The sequence below is a fragment of the Taudactylus pleione genome, unplaced genomic scaffold, assembly GCF_031769625.1.
Source record: "Taudactylus pleione unplaced genomic scaffold, aTauple2 ptg000445l, whole genome shotgun sequence".
In the NCBI taxonomy this organism is placed as follows: Eukaryota; Metazoa; Chordata; class Amphibia; order Anura; family Myobatrachidae; genus Taudactylus; species Taudactylus pleione.
The window spans coordinates 548,507-568,320 of NW_028284847.1; the positions used below are offsets into that span (position 1 = coordinate 548,507).

Sequence of the window (19,814 nt, forward strand, 5' to 3'; positions counted from 1 at the left end):
CAGCACTACATTGTAGCTAATGCTGACTGATTATACACAGTATAATAGTGATTGTAGTAATAGAGAGAGCAGCACTACATTGTAGCGAATGCTGACTGACTATACACACAGTATAATAGTGACTGTAGTAATAGAGAGAGCAGCACTACATTGTAGCTAATGCTGACTGACTATACACACAGTATAATAGTGACTGTAGTAATAGAGAGAGCAGCACTACATTGTAGCTAATGCTGACTGATTATACACAGTATAATAGTGACTGTAGTAATAGAGAGAGCAGCACTATATTGTAGCTAATGCTGAATGACTATACACACAGTATAATAGTGACTGTAGTAATGGAGAGAACAGCACTACATTGTAGCTAATGCTGACTGATTATACACAGTATAATAGTGACTGTAGTAATAGAGAGAGCAGCACTACATTGTAGCTAATGCTGACTGACTATACACACAGTATAATAGTGACTGTAGTAATAGAGAGAGCAGCACTACATTGTAGCGAATGCTGAATGACTATACACACAGTATAATAGTGACTGTAGTAATAGAGCGAGCAGCACTACATTGTACCTAATGCTGAATGACTATACACACAGTATAATAGTGACTGTAGTAATAGAGAGAGCAGCACTACATTGTAGCTAATGCTGACTGACTATACACACAGTATAATAGTGACTGTAGTAATAGAGAGAGCAGCACTACATTGTAGCTAATGCTGACTGATTATACACAGTATAATAGTGATTGTAGTAATAGAGAGAGCAGCACTACATTGTAGCGAATGCTGACTGACTATACACACAGTATAATAGTGACTGTAGTAATAGAGAGAGCAGCACTACATTGTAGCTAATGCTGACTGACTATACACACAGTATAATAGTGACTGTAGTAATGGAGAGAACAGCACTACATTGTAGCTAATGCTGACTGATTATGCACAGTATAATAGTGACTGTAGTAATAGAGAGAGCAGCACTACATTGTAGCTAATGCTGACTGACTATACACACAGTATAATAGTGACTGTAGTAATAGAGAGAGCAGCACTACATTGTAGCGAATGCTGAATGACTATACACACAGTATAATAGTGACTGTAGTAATAGAGCGAGCAGCACTACATTGTACCTAATGCTGAATGATTATATACACAGTATAATAGTGACTGTAGTAATAGAGAGAGCAGCACTACATTGTAGCTAATGCTGACTGACTATACACACAGTATAATAGTGACTGTAGTAATAGAGAGAGCAGCACTACATTGTAGCTAATGCTGAATGACTATACACACAGTATAATAGTGACTGTAGTAATAGAGAGAGCAGCACTACATTGTAGCTAATGCTGAATGACTATACACACAGTATAATAGTGACTGTAGTAATAGAGAGAGCAGCACTACATTGTAGCTAATGCTGAATGACTATACACACACAGTATAATAGTGACTGTAGTAATAGAGAGAGCAGCACTACATTGTAGCGAATGCTGAATGACTATACACACAGTATAATAGTGACTGTAGTAATAGAGAGAGCAACACTACATTGTAGCGAATGCTGAATGACCATACACACAGTATAATAGTGACTGTAGTAATAGAGAGAGCAGCACTACATTGTAGCTAATGCTGAATGACCATACACACAGTATAATAGTGACTGTAGTAATTGAGAGAGCAGCACTACATTGTAGCTAATGCTGAATGACCATACACACAGTATAATAGTGACTGTAGTAATAGAGAGAGCAGCACTACATTGTAGCTCATGCTGACTGACTATACACACAGTATAATAGTGACTGTAGTAATAGAGAGAGCAGCACTACATTGTAGCTCATGCTGACTGACTATACACACAGTATAATAGTGACTGTAGTAATAGAGAGAGCGGCACTACATTGTAGCGAATGCTGAATGACTATACACACAGTATAATAGTGACTGTAGTAATAGAGAGAGCGGTACTACATTGTAGCTAATGCTGAATGACTATACACACAGTATAATAGTGACTGTAGTAATAGAGAGAGCGGCACTACATTGTAGCTAATGCTGACTGACTATACACACAGTATAATAGTGACTGTAGTAATAGAGAGAGCAGCACTACATTGTAGCGAATGCTGACTGACTATACACACAGTATAATAGTGACTGTAGTAATAGAGAGAGCAGCACTACATTGTAGCTAATGCTGACTGACTATACACACAGTATAATAGTGACTGTAGTAATGGAGAGAACAGCACTACATTGTAGCTAATGCTGACTGATTATACACAGTATAATAGTGATTGTAGTAATAGAGAGAGCAGCACTACATTGTAGCTAATGCTGACTGACTATACACACAGTATAATAGTGACTGTAGTAATAGAGAGAGCAGCACTACATTGTAGCTAATGCTGACTGACTATACACACAGTATAATAGTGACTGTAGTAATGGAGAGAACAGCACTACATTGTAGCTAATGCTGACTGATTATACACAGTATAATAGTGACTGTAGTAATAGAGAGAGCAGCACTACATTGTAGCTAATGCTGACTGACTATACACACAGTATAATAGTGACTGTAGTAATAGAGAGAGCAGCACTACATTGTAGCGAATACTGAATGACTATACACACAGTATAATAGTGACTGTAGTAATAGAGCGAGCAGCACTACATTGTACCTAATGCTGAATGACTATACACACAGTATAATAGTGACTGTAGTAATAGAGAGAGCAGCACTACATTGTAGCTAATGCTGACTGACTATACACACAGTATAATAGTGACTGTAGTAATAGAGAGAGCAGCACTACATTGTAGCTAATGCTGACTGATTATACACAGTATAATAGTGATTGTAGTAATAGAGAGAGCAGCACTACATTGTAGCGAATGCTGACTGACTATACACACAGTATAATAGTGACTGTAGTAATGGAGAGAACAGCACTACATTGTAGCTAATGCTGACTGATTATACACAGTATAATAGTGACTGTAGTAATAGAGAGAGCAGCACTACATTGTAGCTAATGCTGACTGACTATACACACAGTATAATAGTGACTGTAGTAATGGAGAGAACAGCACTACATTGTAGCTAATGCTGACTGATTATACACAGTATAATAGTGATTGTAGTAATAGAGAGAGCAGCACTACATTGTAGCTAATGCTGACTGACTATACACACAGTATAATAGTGACTGTAGTAATAGAGAGAGCAGCACTACATTGTAGCTAATGCTGACTGACTATACACACAGTATAATAGTGACTGTAGTAATGGAGAGAACAGCACTACATTGTAGCTAATGCTGACTGATTATACACAGTATAATAGTGACTGTAGTAATAGAGAGAGCAGCACTACATTGTAGCTAATGCTGACTGACTATACACACAGTATAATAGTGACTGTAGTAATAGAGAGAGCAGCACTACATTGTAGCGAATGCTGAATGACTATACACACAGTATAATAGTGACTGTAGTAATAGAGCGAGCAGCACTACATTGTACCTAATGCTGAATGATTATACACACAGTATAATAGTGACTGTAGTAATAGAGAGAGCAGCACTACATTGTAGCGAATGCTGACTGACTATACACACAGTATAATAGTGACTGTAGTAATAGAGAGAGCAGCACTACATTGTAGCTAATGCTGAATGACTATACACACAGTATAATAGTGACTGTAGTAATAGAGAGAGCAGCACTACATTGTAGCTAATGCTGAATGACTATACACACAGTATAATAGTGACTGTAGTAATAGAGAGAGCAGCACTACATTGTAGCTAATGCTGAATGACTATACACACACAGTATAATAGTGACTGTAGTAATAGAGAGAGCAGCACTACATTGTAGCGAATGCTGAATGACTATACACACAGTATAATAGTGACTGTAGTAATAGAGAGAGCAACACTACATTGTAGCAAATGGTGAATGACCATACACACAGTATAATAGTGACTGTAGTAAGAGAGAGAGCAGCACTACATTGTAGCTAATGCTGAATGACCATACACACAGTATAATAGTGACAGTAGTAATTGAGAGAGCAGCACTACATTGTAGCTAATGCTGAATGACTATACACACAGTATAATAGTGACTGTAGTAATAGAGAGAGCAGCACTACATTGTAGCTCATGCTGACTGACTATACACACAGTATAATAGTGACTGTAGTAATAGAGAGAGCAGCACTACATTGTAGCTCATGCTGACTGACTATACACACAGTATAATAGTGACTGTAGTAATAGAGAGAGCGGCACTACATTGTAGCGAATGCTGAATGACTATACACACAGTATAATAGTGACTGTAGTAATAGAGAGAGCGGCACTACATTGTAGCGAATGCTGAATGACTATACACAGTATAATAGTGACTGTAGCACTACATTGTAGCGAATGCTGACTGACTATACACACAGTATAATAGTGACTGTAGTAATAGAGAGAGCAGCACTACATTGTAGCGAATGCTGACTGACTATACACACAGTATAATAGTGACTGTAGTAATATAGAGAGCAGCACTACATTGTAGCGAATGCTGAATGACTATAAACACAGTATAATAGTGACTGTAGTAATAGAGAGAACAGCACTATATTGTAGCGAATGCTGAATGACTATACACACAGTATAATAGTGACCGTAGTAATAGAGAGAGCATCACTACATTGTAGCGAATGCTGAATGACTATACACACAGTATAATAGTGACCGTAGTAATAGAGAGAGCAGCACTACATTGTAGCTAATGCTGAATGACTATACACACAGTATAATATTGACCGTAGTAATAGTTAGAGCAGCACTACATTGTAACTAATGCTGACTGACTATACACAGTATAATAGTGACTGTAGTAATAGAGAGAGCAGCACTACATTGTAGCTAATGCTGACTGACTATACACACAGTATAATAGTGACTGTAGTAATAGAGAGAACAGCACTACATTGTAGCTAATGCTGACTGACTTCACACAGTATAATAGTGACTGTAGTAATAGAGAGAGCAGCGCTACATTGTAACTAATGCTGACTGACTACACACAGTATAATAGTGACTGTAGTAATAGAGAGAGCAGCGCTACATTGTAGCGAATGCTGAATGACTATAGACAGTATAATAGTGACTGTAGTAATAGAGAGAGCAGCGCTACATTGTAGCTAATGCTGAATGACTACACACAGTATAATAGTGACTAGTAATAGAGAGAGCAGCACTACATTGTAGCTAATGCTGACTGACTATACACACAGTATAATAGTGACTGTAGTAATAGAGAGAGCAGCACTACATTGTAGCGAATGCTGACTATACACAGTATAATAGTGACTGTAGAAATAGAGAGAGCAGCACTACATTGTAGAGAATGCTGAATGACTATACACACAGTATAATAGTGACGGTAGTAATAGAGAGAGCGGCACTACATTGTAGCGAATGCTGACTGACTATACACAGTATAATAGTGACTGTAGTAATAGAGAGAGCGGCACTACATTGTAGCGAATGCTGACTGACTATACACAGTATAATAGTGACTGTAGTAATAGAGAGAGCGGCACTACATTATAGCTAATGCTGACTGACTATACACAGTATAATAGTGACTGTAGTAATAGAGAGAGCGGCACTACATTGTAGCTAATGCTGACTGACTATACACAGTATAATAGTGACTGTAGTAATAGAGAGAGCGGCACTACATTGTAGCGAATGCTGAATGACTATACACACAGTATAATAGTGACTGTAGTAAGAGAGAGAGCGGCACTACATTGTAGCGAATGCTGAATGACTATACACACAGTATGATAGTGACTGTAGTAATAGAGAGAGCGGCACTACATTGTAGCGAATGCTGAATGACTATACACACAGTATAATAGTGACTGTAGTAATAGAGAGCGGCACTACATTGTAGCGAATGCTGAATGACTATACACACAGTATAATAGTGACTGTAGTAATAGAGAGAGCGGCACTACATTGTAGCGAATGCTGAATGACTATACACACAGTATAATAGTGACTGTAGTAATAGAGAGAGCGGCACTACATTGTAGCGAATGCTGAATGACTATACACAGTATAATAGTGACTGTAGTAATAGAGAGAGCGGCACTACATTGTAACTAATGCTGACTGACTATACACAGTATAATAGTGACTGTAGTAATAGAGAGAGCGGCACTACATTGTAGCGAATGCTGACTGACTATACACAGTATAATAGTGACTGTAGTAATAGAGAGAGCGGCACTACATTGTAGCGAATGCTGAATGACTATACACACAGTATAATAGTGACCGTAGTAATAGAGAGAGCGGCACTACATTGTAGCTAATGCTGAATGACTATACACACAGTATAATAGTGACCGTAGTAATAGAGAGAGCGGCACTACATTGTAACTAATGCTGACTGACTATACACACAGTATAATAGTGACCGTAGTAATAGAGAGAGCGGCACTACATTGTAGCGAATGCTGACTGACTATACACACAGTATAATAGTGACTGTAGTAATAGAGAGAACAGCACTACATTGTAGCTAATGCTGACTGACTTCACACAGTATAATAGTGACTGTAGTAATAGAGAGAGCAGCGCTACATTGTAACTAATGCTGACTGACTACTCACAGTATAATAGTGACTGTAGTAATAGAGAGAGCAGCGCTACATTGTAGCGAATGCTGAATGACTATACACAGTATAATAGTGACTGTAGTAATAGAGAGAGCAGCGCTACATTGTAGCTAATGCTGAATGACTACACACAGTATAATAGTGACTAGTAATAGAGAGAGCAGCACTACATTGTAGCTAATGCTGACTGACTATACACACAGTATAATAGTGACTGTAGTAATAGAGAGAGCAGCACTACATTGTAGCGAATGCTGACTATACACAGTATAATAGTGACTGTAGAAATAGAGAGAGCAGCACTACATTGTAGAGAATGCTGAATGACTATACACACAGTATAATAGTGACTGTAGTAATAGAGAGAGCGGCACTACATTGTAGCGAATGCTGACTGACTATACACAGTATAATAGTGACTGTAGTAATAGAGAGAGCGGCACTACATTGTAGCGAATGCTGACTGACTATACACAGTATAATAGTGACTGTAGTAATAGAGAGAGCGGCACTACATTGTAGCGAATGCTGACTGACTATACACAGTATAATAGTGACTGTAGTAATAGAGAGAGCGGCACTACATTATAGCTAATGCTGACTGACTATACACAGTATAATAGTGACTGTAGTAATAGAGAGAGCGGCACTACATTGTAGCGAATGCTGACTGACTATACACAGTATAATAGTGACTGTAGTAATAGAGAGAGCGGCACTACATTGTAGCGAATGCTGAATGACTATACACACAGTATAATAGTGACTGTAGTAATAGAGAGAGCGGCACTACATTGTAGCGAATGCTGAATGACTATACACAGTATAATAGTGACTGTAGTAATAGAGAGAGCGGCACTACATTGTAGCGAATGCTGAATGACTATACACACAGTATGATAGTGACTGTAGTAATAGAGAGAGCGGCACTACATTGTAGCGAATGCTGAATGACTATACACACAGTATGATAGTGACTGTAGTAATAGAGAGAGCGGCACTACATTGTAGCGAATGCTGAATAACTATACACACAGTATAATAGTGACTGTAGTAATAGAGAGAGCGGCACTACATTGTAGCGAATGCTGAATGACTATACACACAGTATAATAGTGACTGTAGTAATAGAGAGAGCGGCACTACATTGTAGCGAATACTGAATGACTATACACACAGTATAATAGTGACTGTAGTAATAGAGAGAGCGGCACTACATTGTAGCGAATGCTGAATGACTATACACAGTATAATAGTGACTGTAGTAATAGAGAGAGCGGCACTACATTGTAACTAATGCTGACTGACTATACAAAGTATAATAGTGACTGTAGTAATAGAGAGAGCGGCACTACATTGTAGCGAATGCTGAATGACTATACACAGTATAATAGTGACTGTAGTAATAGAGAGAGCGGCACTACATTGTAGCTAATGCTGAATGACTATACACACAGTATAATAGTGACCGTAGTAATAGAGAGAGCGGCACTACATTGTAACTAATGCTGACTGACTATACACACAGTATGATAGTGACCGTAGTAATAGAGAGAGCGGCACTACATTGTAGCGAATGCTGACTGACTATACACACAGTATAATAGTGACCGTAGTAATAGAGAGAGCGGCACTACATTGTAGCGAATGCTGACTGACTATACACACAGTATAATAGTGACCGTAGTAATAGAGAGAGCGGCACTACATTGTAGCGAATGCTGACTGACTATACACACAGTATAATAGTGACCGTAGTAATAGAGAGAGCGGCACTACATTGTAGCGAATGCTGACTGACTATACACACAGTATATTAGTGACCGTAGTAATAGAGAGAGCCGCACTACATTGTAGCGAATGCTGACTGACTATACACAGTATAATAGTGACCGTAGTAATAGAGAGAGCAGCACTAGATTGTAGCGAATGCTGACTGACTATACACAGTATAATAGTGACCGTAGTAATAGAGAGAGCAGCACTACATTGTAGCAAATGCTGACTGACTATACACAGTATAATAGTGACCGTAGTAATAGAGAGAGCAGCACTACATTGTAGCGAATGCTGACTGACTATACACAGTATAATAGTGACCGTAGTAATAGAGAGAGCAGCACTACATTGTAGCGAATGCTGACTGACTATACACACAGTATAATAGTGACCGTAGTAATAGAGAGAGCAGCACTACATTGTAGCGAATGCTGACTGACTATACACACAGTATAATAGTGACCGTAGTAATAGAGAGAGCAGCACTACATTGTAGCGAATGCTGACTGACTATACACACAGTATAATAGTGACCGTAGTAATAGAGAGAGCAGCACTACATTGTAGCGAATGCTGAATGACTATACACACAGTATAATAGTGACCGTAGTAATAGAGAGAGCAGCACTACATTGTAGCGAATGCTGAATGACTATACACACAGTATAATAGTGACCGTAGTAATAGAGAGAGCAGCACTACATTGTAGCGAATGCTGAATGACTATACACACAGTATAATAGTGACCGTAGTAATAGAGAGAGCAGCACTACATTGTAGCGAATGCTGAATGACTATACACACAGTATAATAGTGACCGTAGTAATAGAGAGAGCAGCACTACATTGTAGCGAATGCTGAATGACTATACACACAGTATAATAGTGACCGTAGTAATAGAGAGAGCAGCACTACATTGTAGCGAATGCTGAATGACTATACACACAGTATAATAGTGACCGTAGTAATAGAGAGAGCAGCACTACATTGTAGCGAATGCTGAATGACTATACACACAGTATAATAGTGACCGTAGTAATAGAGAGAGCAGCACTACATTGTAGCGAATGCTGAATGACTATACACACAGTATAATAGTGACCGTAGTAATAGAGAGAGCAGCACTACATTGTAGCGAATGCTGAATGACTATACACACAGTATAATAGTGACCGTAGTAATAGAGAGAGCAGCACTACATTGTAGCGAATGCTGAATGACTATACACACAGTATAATAGTGACCGTAGTAATAGAGAGAGCAGCACTACATTGTAGCGAATGCTGAATGACTATACACACAGTATAATAGTGACCGTAGTAATAGAGAGAGCAGCACTACATTGTAGCGAATGCTGAATGACTATACACACAGTATAATAGTGACCGTAGTAATAGAGAGAGCAGCACTACATTGTAGCGAATGCTGAATGACTATACACACAGTATAATAGTGACCGTAGTAATAGAGAGAGCAGCACTACATTGTAGCGAATGCTGAATGACTATACACACAGTATAATAGTGACCGTAGTAATAGAGAGCAGCACTACATTGTAGCGAATGCTGAATGACTATACACACAGTATAATAGTGACCGTAGTAATAGAGAGAGCAGCACTACATTGTAGCGAATGCTGAATGACTATACACACAGTATAATAGTGACCGTAGTAATAGAGAGAGCAGCACTACATTGTAGCGAATGCTGAATGACTATACACACAGTATAATAGTGACCGTAGTAATAGAGAGAGCAGCACTACATTGTAGCGAATGCTGAATGACTATGCACACAGTATAATAGTGACCGTAGTAATAGAGAGAGCAGCACTACATTGTAGCGAATGCTGAATGACTATACACACAGTATAATAGTGACCGTAGTAATAGAGAGAGCAGCACTACATTGTAGCGAATGCTGAATGACTATACACACAGTATAATAGTGACCGTAGTAATAGAGAGAGCAGCACTACATTGTAGCGAATGCTGAATGACTATACACACAGTATAATAGTGACCGTAGTAATAGAGAGAGCAGCACTACATTGTAGCGAATGCTGAATGACTATACACACAGTATAATAGTGACCGTAGTAATAGAGAGAGCAGCACTACATTGTAGCGAATGCTGAATGACTATACACACAGTATAATAGTGACCGTAGTAATAGAGAGAGCAGCACTACATTGTAGCGAATGCTGAATGACTATACACACAGTATAATAGTGACCGTAGTAATAGAGAGAGCAGCACTACATTGTAGCGAATGCTGAATGACTATACACACAGTATAATAGTGACCGTAGTAATAGAGAGAGCAGCACTACATTGTAGCGAATGCTGAATGACTATACACACAGTATAATAGTGACCGTAGTAATAGAGAGAGCAGCACTACATTGTAGCGAATGCTGAATGACTATACACACAGTATAATAGTGACCGTAGTAATAGAGAGAGCAGCACTACATTGTAGCGAATGCTGAATGACTATACACACAGTATAATAGTGACCGTAGTAATAGAGAGAGCAGCACTACATTGTAGCGAATGCTGAATGACTATACACACAGTATAATAGTGACCGTAGTAATAGAGAGAGCAGCACTACATTGTAGCGAATGCTGAATGACTATACACACAGTATAATAGTGACCGTAGTAATAGAGAGAGCAGCACTACATTGTAGCGAATGCTGAATGACTATACACACAGTATAATAGTGACCGTAGTAATAGAGAGAGCAGCACTACATTGTAGCGAATGCTGAATGACTATACACACAGTATAATAGTGACCGTAGTAATAGAGAGAGCAGCACTACATTGTAGCGAATGCTGAATGACTATACACACAGTATAATAGTGACCGTAGTAATAGAGAGAGCAGCACTACATTGTAGCGAATGCTGAATGACTATACACACAGTATAATAGTGACCGTAGTAATAGAGAGAGCAGCACTACATTGTAGCGAATGCTGAATGACTATACACACAGTATAATAGTGACCGTAGTAATAGAGAGAGCAGCACTACATTGTAGCGAATGCTGAATGACTATACACAGTATAATAGTGACCGTAGTAATAGAGAGAGCAGCACTACATTGTAGCGAATGCTGAATGACCATACACACAGTATAATAGTGACCGTAGTAATAGAGAGAGCAGCACTACATTGTAGCGAATGCTGAATGACCATACACACAGTATAATAGTGACCGTAGTAATAGAGAGAGCAGCACTACATTGTAGCGAATGCTGAATGACCATACACACAGTATAATAGTGACCGTAGTAATAGAGAGCATCACTACATTGTAGCGAATGCTGAATGACCATACACACAGTATAATAGTGACTGTAGTAATAGAGAGAGCGGCACTACATTGTAACTAATGCTGACTGACTATACACACAGTATGATAGTGACCGTAGTAATAGAGAGAGCGGCACTACATTGTAGCGAATGCTGACTGACTATACACACAGTATAATAGTGACCGTAGTAATAGAGAGAGCGGCACTACATTGTAGCGAATGCTGACTGACTATACACACAGTATAATAGTGACCGTAGTAATAGAGAGAGCGGCACTACATTGTAGCGAATGCTGACTGACTATACACACAGTATAATAGTGACCGTAGTAATAGAGAGAGCGGCACTACATTGTAGCGAATGCTGACTGACTATACACACAGTATATTAGTGACCGTAGTAATAGAGAGAGCGGCACTACATTGTAGCGAATGCTGACTGACTATACACAGTATAATAGTGACCGTAGTAATAGAGAGAGCAGCACTACATTGTAGCGAATGCTGACTGACTATACACAGTATAATAGTGACCGTAGTAATAGAGAGAGCAGCACTACATTGTAGCGAATGCTGAATGACCATACACACAGTATAATAGTGACTGTAGTAATAGAGAGCATCACTACATTGTAGCGAATGCTGAATGACCATACACACAGTATAATAGTGACTGTAGTAATAGAGAGAGCAGCACTACATTGTAGCGAATGCTGAATGACCATACACACAGTATAATAGTGACTGTAGTAATAGAGAGAGCAGCACTACATTGTAGCTAATGCTGAATGACTATACGCACAGTATAATAGTGACTGTAGTAATAGAGAGAGCAGCACTACATTGTAGCTAATGCTGAATGACTATACACACAGTATAATAGTGACTGTAGTAATAGAGAGAGCAGCACTACATTGTAGCTAATGCTGACTATACACACAGTATAATAGTGACTGTAGTAATAGAGAGAGCAGCACTACATTGTAGTGAATGCTGAATGACTATACACACAGTATAATAGTGACCGTAGTAATAAAGAGAGCAGCTGTTTTATATTAAAGTAGTCACCCTTTCCAGACACAATTTTAAGACTACTACTTTATATGGGAAGAGAGCTAATTTCCTCAAAATTAAATTTAGTACTTTGGTGTTAATACATCTGATTTTAATGTCTTTTCTTTCTTTGATATCACTCATTCTTACTATATTATATTTTTCACATATAAGCACCTATAGGCTTGAAAACATGTAACCATTATAATACAATGTAATTCTAAATGCTGTGCTTTGGATGGACATTAGAGCCTCATATAAGTAAACATGTTATGGGCAAACATTGATATTTCTATATATTGTATTCCCAGCAGATGGATGTAACAGAAGAAATATGTGGCAGGAACATCTCACTGTATCTCCAGACTGTGATATAGAAGATAACATCACAAGAGATTCTCCAGTACTAATCCCTATTACCTCAAATATGCATCTAATTCTTCACAGTACAGAAATGTCATCTGATCCCACTTATCATGAGGAATGTTCTGATAGAGTAACTACCAAATGCTTTACAAAGGGCACAAAGCTTAGTCCCCATCAGCCAGCTAAGTCATATTCATGTTCTGAGTGTGGGAAATGTTTTACTCAGAAATCATATCTTATTAGACACAAGAGAAGCCACACAGGTGAGAAGCCTTTTCCATGTTCTGAGTGTGGGAAATGTTTTACACAGAAATCAGATCTTCTGATACATCAGAGACTTCACACAGGTGAGAAGCCATATTTATGTTCTGAGTGTGGAAAATGTTTTACACAGAAATCATACTTTATTAGACACAAGAGAAGTCACACAGGGGAGAAACCATATTCATGTTCTGAGTGTGGGAAGTGTTTTACACAGAAATCAGATATTATTAGACATGAGCGAAGTCACACAGGTGAGAAGCCATTTCCATGTTTTGAGTGTGGGAAATGTTTTACACAGAAATCAGATCTTCTTATACATCAGATACTTCACACAGGTGAGAAGCCATATTTATGTTCTGAGTGTGGAAAATGTTTTACACAAAAATCATATTTTCTTAGACACAAGAGAAGACACACAGGTGAGAAACCATTTCCATGTTCTGAGTGTGGGAACTGTTTTACACAGAAATCAGATCTTCTTATACATCAGAGACTTCACACAGGTGAGAAGCCATATTTATGTTCTGAGTGTGGAAAATGTTTTACACAGAAATCATATTTTATTAGACACAAGAGAAGTCATACAGGGGAGAAGCCATATTCATGTTCTGAGTGTGGGAAGTGTTTTACACAGAAATCAGATCTTATTAGACATGAGCGAAGTCACACAGGTGAGAAACCATTTCCATGCTCTCAGTGTGAGAAAAGTTATACACAGAAATCAAATCTTGTTATACATGAGAGAAGTCACACATGTGAGAAGCCATTTTCATGTTCTGAGTGTGGGAAATGTTTTACACGGAAATCAGATCTTGTTATACATGAGAGAACTCACACAGGTGTGAATATAGTTTTATGTTCAGAGTGTGGGAAATGTTTTTCACAAAAATCAGAGCTTGTTATACATGAGAGAAGTCACACAGGGGAGAAACCATTTCCATGCTCTGAGTGCGGGAAATGTTTTATAATGAAATCACATCTTGTTGCACATCAGAGACATCACACAGGTGAGAAGCCATTTTTATGCTCTGAGTGTGGGAAGTGTTTTACACACAAATCAGATCTTGTTAGACATGAGAGAACTCACACAGGAGAGAGGCCATTTCCATGTTCTGAGTGTGGGAAATGTTTTAAACGGAAAGCACATCTTGGTTCACATGAGAGAACTCATAGGTGAGAAGCCATTTCCATGTTCTAATTTAGAGTAGTAATAGAAATCAGATCTTGTTAAACATTACATTATTTACACATTTAAACAGATGAAGGTTTGCAGGGTGAAGTATTTTGTGCTTGAGAACAGATTTATTAAGAACATATTGGGCATAGTATTTCATCAGACACAGGCTCCTCATTGGCTTCTCCCATTTGTTTCATTATATAAAGGGTTGAGTTGTCTTTATTTGTGCTACTGTACAACTTTTATGCTTGTTCTTTGTTATTTTTATTGTTATCCATTTGGCAAGATATCTGCTCATTGAGCACTAATTAGGTCACCTGTGGTCAAGCATGGGTTTCCTTAAAACCAGGACTATTATGGTGCCTTGATGACTGAGTTTGGGAACCTCTGGTTTAGGAGGCCATGAACAGTGCCCAAAAGGGGTTAATGAAGTTTAAACTCGCCTCCATATGGTCTCACACTTGACGGACATCTGCCTGCCGACCTCCCTGCTAGAAATAGTCTGTGATTTACAAAACAGATTAGAAATATGTGAGGCCATAAATGATCACTATGATGTCATAGGTTTTCTAAAAATGTAAAGACTGGCAAACACAGAAATTGCTCTCTGGTCAGCGGCACCAACACCTGGACACAATGTGAGGACTAAGGACTGTCCTATATGTGGGTGCTCTTGGAGCTCTGGGTGGAGTCCCAGTGTGTATATTTGTGTGTCTATAGAAAAACAGCGGTCCCTCTCTGCTGATCAAAGTGGTTGATGCTATTTAGATCGATATTTTTTAATACTTTGTGCTAGATATCTACTGATATTGTCATAAATGCTACATTGTGATAAATTGTGCTTTTTTTTTACCTTTGCATCACTGAATAATTTAGTTAGCATTATTGGGTTGTCACATATGTTCTTGTTATACAAAAAGAAATACAAGGAGAGCGCTTGACAGATATAATTATTATCACTTATAAAAATACATATAATGTACATACATCACATATAATAAACAAATATAAAAGAAAAATGGTAATAAAATCCAGAATCAACTGAATCGGTATATACTGAAATGTTCATTCAAAGGCACCTCAAGCGGTCAAAGATGGTCAGCTGATTAGTGCAAATCTGATCGCATGTAGATAGCAGCAAATGTTATACAACTCTAGTGTCTATTATAGTACTAGTAAGGATGTGCGTGTGACTTTAGCAAAGGGGCTATGATGTAATTACAGGCATGGCTGGTTCCAAGAGCAATCTGCATAAAGGAGGGCTGGGCTGCACTTCCTAATCTTAAACATAATATGAGGTGCTACCATGCATGAGACCTGTAGTTCTACAGCAGAAGATAGGGGTAAATAGCAGATGCATACTCTAAGCACCTGACATTTCTCCCTTTTATTATGCTCCATAGGGAACACAGGGACTGTGCTAGGGTATAGGCAGGCAGTGGAGTCTGGGCAACAAACAGTTAAAACTATCACATGCCAACAGCCCAGGCTCCTCCTCTCCTATATCCTGCCCCTAGACTCAGGTAGGCCAGTCTGTGTTTGGTGCTGCAGGAGCATGCACCTTTCACTACACAGGGGCTGCTGAAGGTAACCTCGGCCTGGTCCTCATCATGAGCACTTAGAGGAGCGCAGGCGGGCGATGGGGGAACAGGTAAGGCGGCTGCATGCTGGCAGGGAGGTACATTGGAGTGGCTCTCACCAGCGGTGCTGGAGACCACTGGCGGTGCTGACAGTGGGTGGCCGGGTCACCCGCACCCCCACTAGAAATGTAGGCAGCCATTGCCCTGGGGCTCTGTGTCAGCAGGGGTAGGTAGACTCTCCATGTTAGCGCCTCCCCAGGCCCATCGTGTGATCTCATGGAGGCTTGTCCAGGAAAAGTCTCTGCCTCAAGTGGATGTTATGGCCTTAGGGTGGTAAGATCGGTCCTTTCTATTGAGGATTAGAAGCCGGCTCCTCGATCCAAGGCTCTGGTTTTCAAATATCAGAAATGGGTTTCAGTTGAATTCCATATATCTGAACAGCTTGAAGAACTGTAAGCGGAGGCTTGGGCTGTTTTTAACAGGTGGTTTCAGGTCTCCAAGTACATTACATCATGTTACCTGCTTCCTGCTGAGGAGAGTAACAAGTGGGAGTCTCCTTCCCCAGTTGATACGCACATTGCCCAACTTATTAAAAAGTATCCCTAATACGGCCTCTCTTAAGGATCCAATGGATAGAAGTTGGAAACTTTCCTTAAGGTCATTTATTCTCATGCAGGTACTATTGCCCGTCCGGCCCTTGCATCTGCTTGGGTGGCCAAGGCAATTGGCTCTTTGGTGGACGCCCTAGAAGACTTTTCTTTGGGTGACCATGGGAACCAGTTGTTATCTCTCGTGCATATTAAGCAGGCCGCTTCCTATCATGACATGGGTATCTGAACCTCCAATGTAATAATAATAGGATGAGCGCTGTAAATGATGAAGTATATGTATGTATATATTAATGTTAAAAGTGTGTGCGTCAGCCAATGTAAATAAAAATTAGTTACATTATGTTTAAGCTCTTAAGGCTATGTTTTGGGGAATCGTCACCATTTATAATTCAGCTGCAATAAGTTCTGTGGCTTTAAGCCTGGTATTCAACAGTCACAAAATTATCCCTAGTGCTTGCCCTACCTTTTGCTCTAGTGTCCTGGAGCCTTGAAGGTGCGTTTCCTCCTCCAGTTCTCGGGAATGCAGCCGGGCAGGTTTCTGTGAGTAGCTAGACGGAGGCTGCACTGTGTGTAATCCGCTCCATTCTCTGGAGCTTCGGGCAGCTGCTGATGACATAATGCCGCTCCGAAGTTTGTGCTTCGGCTGTGTGCGAGCATGGCGGTCTGAACTTAACTGCAGTCCTGCTGCTTAGTTCTTTTACGATAACTAGCTTTGTGCTACAATTGCCCCTATCGCCTTCAATGCGTTTTGTACTATGGCAGTACTTTTTCAAGGATGACTGTCTCTTCAACCAGTACTTACTTTTATCTCCAGTTCACGATTTTTTTAAGAAAAAAACTTTAATAGCAAAAGAAAAAAATATTTAAAAAACCTCAAAGCGAGGTAAAAAGTGGGAATTACATGGTTGACTTGAAGTGGTGTATGTAAAATATATATGTGCTATAAACTTCATAATATAACATTAGTCATAGTAGAATAATTATAAAACGCTAAGAATCCTAAATGGATTCATACTATAAAACTTATTGACTCTCATGAAATTTGATAAACAGGGACCTTTATATTAAAAATTTATGAATTTAAGTATCTTTTAGTAAAATAGACTTCCTAAAAAGGCATCGTACAATGCAACATAAAAAAGCATCATAAAAGGCATTGAACTCAAAATCTATGTTTAGCCCTAATGGAGACAATCTTTTAATTTGATAGATCCACCTGCTCTCATTCTTCAATTCCTTTATAAAATCTGTCCAGTTTCAATGAATTTTTTGTATCCCTAGGAATTATAGATTTTTTGGGTCTTCACCATGTACTTCTAAAAAATTTTTTGATACTTTATGTGTTTATAGTCCTCTTTTTATGTTGTACAGGTGTTTGGCATTTCCTTTTTATCTGTCCAATATACTGAAGGCCTCAAGGGCATTCAAGTAGATATATTGCCTCTTCAGTATTGCACGAGATGTTTCTTAGTTCCATAGTCTTTCTTTGTGCAATTTGAGGTAAAAGTGATAGTTGGTGTAGTAAAATTTATGTTACCAATTTTACATGACTTACACTCGGTGCAAAAATGGAAGCCTGGTCTTCCTTTTTCTACTTTATTTCCAAAAGGTATAAAGCTTGAGGTTAATTCTTGTCTTAGATTTCTTGACCTTTTAATATATTATTTTGGGAATCCCTGGGATGACAGTTTTCAAATTTTCATCCACTTCCAAAATATGCCAGTTTTTCTTTATTATATTTTTGGTCACTAGATGGTTACTTTTATATTGTGTGATGAATGCTAGTGGAGGGTCTTTGGCACTTCCTTTATCTTTGATCATTTCTTCTCTATCCAGGTTCTTGGTTACTTCTAAGTCTTTCCTTAAAGTTTCTTCTTTGTAACCCTTATTGATGAATCTCTTAGATGTTCACTTTGTTGTTTAAATACATCTATATCTGAGCAGTTCGTATGTAGTCTCCTATACTGACCTTTGGGAATATTTGAGATCCATTTCTGATGGTGATTGCTACTTGCTTCCAAATTGTATTGCAATCAACATTTTTGGTATGTGTTCTTGTTTTGATTACGGAATCTTCCACATAAATCTCAAGATCCAGGTATACTACTTCTGCAGTACTGCTGACAGTGGTAAATTCCAAGTTGAGGGTGTTGTTCATATAATAAGTGAATTCCCTTATTGTGTCTTCTGGTCCATTCTATACAAACAAGAGGTCGTCGATATAATGATACCAGCAAATCAGATATTCACTATATGGATTATTATTCCATATACAGTCTTCCCACTTTGTGACAAATAAATTTGCTAGGCACGAAGCAAGTTCTCATTGCGGTCCCATTTACTTGTAGAAAAAAAATCCTCTTTATACCAAAAATAATTATGTTGTAATATATAATCTATACATTCAATAATGATATTAATTTGATCATTTGGTAATTGTCATTGTTGAGAGGAAAAATCTTGAGTGCTCACATCCAGCTTCGTAACCAATACAAGTATATAGCGATTTCACATTGCTCATACACAAGACATAATCTTCCTTCCACACCATTGATTGTAGTATTTGTAGGACTTGTAGAGTATCTCTCAGATAAATTTTCTCTTTAATCACTAATGGTTGCAGGAACTGGTCAGTTTAGTGTGACGAGTTATTGAAATGGAAGAGATTCCAGAGACATTCCAAGGTGTCGGCTTCTTCTGTGTCGGCCAGAAGGGCATTCTGGCTGCACAGACTCTAAGAAGGCCCTTGAGGCTCTTCCTTACTCCAGTGATGTTCTTTTTGGTCCGGAATTGGACAAGATCCTAGCCACAGTGGTGGCTTCCAAAACAGCATTTCTGCCTTCTGCAACAGCCCCTAGGGCACAAGCGTCTTTTCGCTCCTTTCGCCCACCAGAGATGGTCTTTTTCTAGGTTACAGAGTTCTTCCTACAAGACCAGAA

General features: G+C 38.8%; 1 protein-coding gene across 1 annotated transcript in view; it reads left to right on the top strand.

Annotated features, from left to right (window-relative positions):
- Positions 1-19,814, top strand: part of LOC148505659 (uncharacterized) — a 285,850-nt gene that overhangs the window by 118,095 nt on the left and 147,941 nt on the right. The window contains 1 exon segment of the mRNA XM_088447900.1: positions 13,189-14,568. Within this exon segment, the coding sequence (XP_088304026.1) occupies positions 13,189-14,568 (1,380 nt within the window).